Source organism: Fragaria vesca, linkage group LG5 (genome assembly GCF_000184155.1).
Source record: "Fragaria vesca subsp. vesca linkage group LG5, FraVesHawaii_1.0, whole genome shotgun sequence".
Lineage (NCBI taxonomy): Eukaryota > Viridiplantae > Streptophyta > Magnoliopsida > Rosales > Rosaceae > Fragaria > Fragaria vesca.
The window spans coordinates 29,321,786-29,328,693 of NC_020495.1; the positions used below are offsets into that span (position 1 = coordinate 29,321,786).

At 38.4% G+C, this 6,908-nt stretch overlaps 1 protein-coding gene across 1 annotated transcript in view; it reads left to right on the forward strand.

Moving 5' to 3' along the window:
- LOC101306239 (E3 ubiquitin-protein ligase RNF167-like) overlaps positions 1-3,478 on the forward strand; it is a 5,781-nt gene extending 2,303 nt beyond the window's left edge. Inside the window, exons 3-4 of the mRNA XM_004300656.1 lie at positions 404-808; positions 2,449-3,478. Coding sequence (XP_004300704.1) covers positions 404-808; positions 2,449-3,023 — 980 coding nt within the window. The 3' untranslated portion in view covers positions 3,024-3,478. The remainder of the gene's footprint in view (positions 1-403; positions 809-2,448) is intronic.
- The last annotated feature ends 3,430 nt before the right edge of the window (positions 3,479-6,908 follow it).

Consider the following 6,908-nt stretch of genomic DNA (forward strand, 5'->3'; position numbering starts at 1 on the left):
ATCTCTCTCTCTCTCTCTCTCTCTCTCTCTCTCTCTCTCTCTCTCTGTGTTTTAGATTTCTCGTTTTTAGTTCATTTGTAAATTAGTATGTTGGTTTTTTTTTCCTGTTGCAACAATGGTCTGTTTAGTGAATAAGTTGATTGGAAGCTTTGTCTGATCTACTGTAAATTCCGCATCTCCATCCGATGTAGCCTTACTGGAGAAGTTTTCAACCTTCTGCAAGTGAGTGATATGAATGTGAACAAAATATTCTATGAGTGATGTGGTGTCTATGTGTGTTTTTGCTGTTTTCTGTTCTACTTCTGTGTACTGTTTTGTTCTCCCAAGTGGGTTTAAGTTTCAAATTCTTTATCTATGCTTAACTTCTGTCATTTTTAGAGTATAACTAACTTTTATGTTATAGTGGCAGGGAGTTCAGCTGGTATAAAAATACATGCAGTTTTTGTTTCAAAAGCTTCTGGTGAAATACTCAAAAAGTACACTGGAGTCTCTAACGTGGAGGTGTGGTTAATTGCAAGCTTTGAGAACTCAGCATGGTCAATCATGGCAATCTCCTTCATTTCCTTGCTCGCCATGTCTGCAGTATTGGCTACTTGCTTTTTTGTTCGCAGACATCGCATAAGACGAGAAAGGCCTCAAGCTTCTCGGGTCCGAGAATTTCATGGGATGAGCAGTAGATTAGTAAGAGCAATGCCAAGTTTGATTTTTACTGCCGTTTTAGAGGACAACTGTACTTCAGTAACATGTGCAATATGCCTCGAGGACTACAGTGTTGGAGAGAAACTTAGGATTTTGCCATGTCGTCATAGTAAGTTTGCCCCTTTTTTTTTGTGCTTTCTATCTTTCTGCCCGTATCTATATTGTTGCTTGAAGAGCTGCTTTGTTTGATTTGGTGGCATGGTGTTTCTAGCATTAGCTATTTGAACGAGATTTATAATAATGCCCTGCCCAGGAATTCATATATTTAATAGGTACTGTTTACTAGGCTCATTGAGACCAGTCAAGATATAGATGATGATTACAAATTATGATTATTCATATAGTTGCAAAATTGGCATGGTCCCACAAGTTGCCCAGGTTTAGTTTATCTACTAGATAGTTTTGTACCATTTCTACTACCTATTAGAGGAAGAAAATCTAACTTTCCGTATTCTTAGGCGAAATTAGCTTATTTATAGTTTTCTTGAAGTACTGAATGCGTTAATTGCCATGGTCCCACAAGTTGCCCCATGTTTAATTTATCACTAGATAGTTTGTACCTAAAACCTATTTATTAGAGGAAGAAAGAACTAACTTTCCGTATTCTAGAGCGGAATTTAGCTTATGTATAGTTCTTGAAGTACTGAATCATAACAGGCAAACTTGGGTTTGGTATGGTGCAGGGAGCACTTCTTTTTAAAACTTCTGGTGAAACAAAATGTCTGCCAGTGGTACTTCGTTATTGACATGAAGTTGTATACTGAAATAAGTAGCATTTAAAAGCTTTCCAGGACTAAGTGGGCCCTCCAGCCGACTTCACTTTGATTGTTGCTAGTTTGGTGTTTTAGTGTTTGGTTATTCCTAGTTTGATTTGTATATTATTATTATCTGATATGCTGGATCATAGCTATGTCTCTAGGGTATTTTAATTTTTATTTTTTTGTTGTTGTACTCAGCGGTTATGTATAAAGCATTTTTCAAAAGCTATGAACACGTATTATTCAAGTAATCATGGGCTAGGATGCTAAGAGGTGTGAATTTTAGTTCTCCCTTTGAGACTTTGTATGCAAAGTTTCTTTCTTTTGGACTATACAGTTCTCGTGGGTGTCTTTCTGCTAGAGCACACTTATCAACCCTCTTGTCTACTGTTTGTTATGGCTGGAATGCTGGATATCATATATGTGTGCTTCTTGCAGTGTGGTAATAATTTTTTTTTATTTTTTGGCAAATTGCAGTTTAGTATTATTGGGAGTTTGATTTGTTTATTTTGTTTTTGTCTTTTGTTTTTCTCATAACAATTGTTATGGGACTTGATTGGGCATCCAAACCGAAAGCAAAGAAGATTTGATTGGCATAGTTCCTACCTAGTAATATTCTGATGCTATGACTCTTATAAAGTTATAAAGCTTGTTGTAATGGAAATGTAAGTTTCTAATTATGCTGAAAACGCATATTCCTTTCGAGTAAAATGTTAGAAATGGTGAGAAGTTATAAATGTCAAGTAGCTGTTGGAAACAAATTAAGCTCTGCCACCCTGGTGATGTTGTATGGATTACTGCAACTTCAGAACATATTCAATGTTGAAATTCAACTTCTGTCTCTAGTACTAGAACAGAATAAAAGGGATCTCCTCCCAACCCACCCATTGTTTACTTATATATACTTCAAATGTGACTATGAATATACGGTTTTGGTAGTTTATTTATTTCAATAGCATATCTCAATTTTATATTCCTTTGGGTTTTGCAGAATTTCATGCTTTCTGTGTGGACTCTTGGCTTACTTCATGGAGAACCTTTTGTCCAGTTTGCAAGCGTGATGCAAGAGCCAACACAAGTGGTCCACCAGCTTCAGAATCGACACCATTGCTTTCAGCCGGCCCATCCTCTGTGGCTTCCTCTGTACTGTCATCTATGAGATCATCACTGGCATCGTCTTCAGCCATCCAGATAGCACCAGCATCATCAAGGTCTCCTTCTGTTTCTCATCATCACTCTAATTCTAGCACAACATACATCCAGCAGTCTCTTAGGTCCTCCTACCGCCAATCCCCTTCTATGAGTGTAAGCCGAAGCTCAGTAGACCTGCGGAATTCCTCATCCCAAAGGTCTCATGCTTCCTATTATATTTCGCCCCACTCTTCTTACTACCCATCTTTGTCACCTTTGAACTCAAGATATCTGTCTGTACCTGTTCCGAGCCCAAGTAATGCTTCACCAAACTTCATGAGTTCTTCCAGTCATCAACAGCATCCGCTACATTGTAGTGAGTCAGCTGCAACTTTTTCTCCCTTTGCTTCTGCTCATTCTCTTCCTGAATGCTGATTGACCATATCGTTGAGTTCCTTGGGTACATGCTGCCAAGTTATAAGAGGGAGGTATACAAAGATGTTTTTACCAATTTGACTTCAGATCACTAGCTGCAATATCATGATTGGGCTCACCTCATGTGGATGCTTGCTGTCTGATCGATTTTGCATCTGAAATGTCTTCATGCCACCTCACGTGTAAATTATAGCATAAGGTTGTCTATAGTCTGATTTACAGGAATGTATATGGGGTTCAGCATCTGACGTTTAACGCATCGTGAGAAATATAAAGGACTGCATTCTGTGCTGTATTGTGATGAGTATTAGCGTTTGATTTTTGCATTTGTGAGATATTATAAACCACGGATTGTGAGCTGTGTACAAATAAAGCTTATAGCAATGCTAAGGTCTTGCTTGATTTTTGTTGATGAACCTTGACTTTGTTGATGAAAAAGTTTTATCTTGGTTATCACTTGACTAGTGTACATCTTCCCGATACATTGATGTTAAAACCTATAATGGATTGAAAATGTCACCAAAACGTTGGCACACCCACCTCATGGTAATAGCTAATACTATTGAAGATGCTCTAGACCCAGTAAAACCCAAAAAACCGTTCACTTTTCCCAAACTTAGATTATCAAAAGTTCAAAACCACTGGGTCTGGCAGCAGCTAACGACATAAGAATTTCTTTCTCCATGTCTGGATGAGACTGGAGATACACTCCTTAGTTAACTCCTAGATTTCTAGCGAAGTCGCAACAAACAGTACTAAACCAGAAACCCTAAACCCGTCATATATGTAAAAACTCGATCGAAAGCCATATACTATTATAACCTTAGTGAAGAAAATGATCTTGATAGCACGACGGCGTGCATGAGAAAGTACATGCAAGCTTCCAATTAAGCTGATCCATTTAGTGATGGATACTTTAGAATTCCTAACTCAATCTTGATTGCATGGTATTAAGAGCACCTATCCTTTAAAATCCAACCCAGGTTAGATGCCAGATAGGCAATCTAACCCAGTCCCAAAAAACTTGAATCCACCTATGAAATAGGTCTTCTCACATTTCAACCCGGGCTAGAATTTTAGGGAGAGATCTAACCCAGGCTAGAGGAGAAATCCAGCCCAGGTTCAATTTTTCCACCTCAGCCGAAAGCCAAATGTGGCTGATGTCATCAACCCACGTGAAGGAGAAGTCACCCTCTTCTTGCTCGAGTGAAGAACACGGACTGATGTCCTCCTAGCGTGCTCACCACGCCTTTGTCATTTTGCGCAGAGGTGGGGCACAACTCCCTTCTTTTTCTTTGAAAGTAGAAGGGCACAACTCGGTCAACTCCTATTCAAAGCTAAATTTGACCAATGGTTTAAATATTTTGAATCTAAAGGCTGATATTTAATAGCCAATATCTTTAAAGACCTATTTTGAAAATTATGAAAAAAAAAATCAGAAAATGATATAAAAAATAAATTAGGATTTGCCAAAAAAATAATTATGAAAAACTTTTGGGTAATGTTTATTCCAGGTTTGGAATAAATTTATTAATTTCATATGTCATAGTGTTTATTTCATTGTAACTTTAATATTTAGATCATCTTAAATTCACTTACATTTTATTTTGTAATTAGGTTAAAATTTATTATTCTAAAAATCATTATTCACACTTAAAAAACGTTTTTTATTTATATTTTATAAACAGTCACTGCCACGTGGCAGCAATCTCATATTTCTGATGGGTGAAAACTGTTACCCAGTCACAATGACCCAGAGTGACCCAGGTCACTATATTCATTCTAACCCAACGAGTGAACTTGCTCTAAGAATACATACAGGTCTAGTTGAATTCTCAGATTCCTATCGATGAGTGACAAGTTGGCACTAGGCATGGTTGAGTGAGATCTTATATATGTTCTTGACAGGCTAGCTAACATAAGATAGAGATAGAGAATGAATTGTTCGATATACAGGTGCAGGTGTGTGTATATATACTGGATCAGAGGCAGACGTAGAAATGTCTCTGAAATAGGTTATGGAGGTATCCTCAAACAACAAGTTTCTCCCAATCATTCAGAACAAATTGTTCGATTTCATTCTAGAATCTGGAACCCAGCTCAATCAAATTATAGTACTATTAAGAAAGAAATTTTATCAATTGTATTATGTATAAGTAAATTTCAAGATGATTTATTAAATCAAAATTTTCTGGTCCGAGTTGATTGTAAAAGTGCAAAATATGTTTTAGAAAAATATGTTCAAAACATTGCTAGCAAACAAATCTTTGCCTGTTGGCAAGCAATCTTAAGTATTTTTGATTTTGAAATTGCATTCATTAAAGGAAGTGACAACCATATCTCAGATTTCCTAACTCATGAATTTCTACAAGGTACCAAAACATGAAGCCCAACTTATCCAAAAGGAGAAATCCCGAAAAATCAGTATTTGAATCACCTTCCACAGTTAAGAAAAAATCACCTGAGTCACCCTCCAGCATTGTTCCTTATGCAGATCATCTCCTCATTCCAATAGACAATAAGTATAATGCTTTTGGTAGCACCCTCAGCCAAATTAAACCCAATTACCAGTCAGCCTTAGTAAACTAATACGACCCATACAAAACAGATTCTTCATCCAACCCTCCAGTCAATTATAAAAAATCATCTCCTTACTTTGACAAGGCCGAACATTTCCTGTTTTATATTGAACCTTCTATGAGTCATTTAAAAAATCTCATCTCTTTAGTAAAAAGTTATTTTGGCCCAAATTCTCATTACCTTCCCGATAAACCTTTAGCATTCTATAAAGACATTCTGTTTAAATCTCAATCATTATCTATTAAACCAATCCATGACCCAAAAGACCCATCTAAAATATTATATCATTCCTTTTACATAATCCGTATCATTTCATTATCTCAATGGGGTGATTCCCCCTCTACTCCTCACAAATTAGACACACCTACATTTACTTATCATGATTACATTGAAGCATGGAGTAAAATCTTTCTCTACCAAACCGAAGATTTTAGCCATTCATGGTTTCTCAATTTTGATAGAAAATTCAATCGCCAATTCCCTATGTGGTTCCCTATGTGGTTTGGAGATTGGTGGAGTAATCATGGATGTCCTCATGACCTTCTCCCCTCAAATCTCCAGAATGCAGTCACTAAATTTGTTTCAGTTATAGCCTTTTCAGAATATGAGAAAAGGTTTCCCCCCACTCTCCAATTCATGGCTAAATATAAAATTCCTTGGATTTTCAAATGGCAATATAAACTGGAATCTGAAATATATATATATGGGATCAGAGGCAGACATCCGCACACCCTTAAAGTGCGGACGTGCCTCTGTTCTCCACCGTACGGCTCTGAAAACACGGCGCCTCCACCCCAGCGACCTCCAGCAGCGTCCCCGATCACTTTTCCTCCCCAGCGAGTCTGCCGAATTCCAGTTTTCCGGTGAGATCGATTTTGTTTGAAGTTTTGGGTGATATCGCCGGGGAGGGAAAGTGATCGGGGACGCTGCTGGAGGCCGCTGCGGTGGAGGCACGCCGTCATCGGAGCCGTACGGAGGGACGTCCGCACTTTAAGGGCTGTGCAGACGTCCTCTTTAGATCCTCTCTGTGTGTGTGTATATATATATATATATATATACAGAGAGGATGTGAAGCGGACGTCCACACTCCGGCTTAAAGTGCAGACGTCGTCTGTTCTCCGCCGTCTCACGCCGGCGACGGCTTCTCTCCTTCCCGGACGACAGCACAGGCTTCCAGGACGGTTTCTCTCCTTTTAGGATTGGCCGACGACAAGTTTTCCTACCGGATTGAAGCTCTGGACGGAAAACACCGTGATTGATCAAGGTTGGCTGGAAAACTTGTCGCCGGCGAGTCCTGTAAGGAGA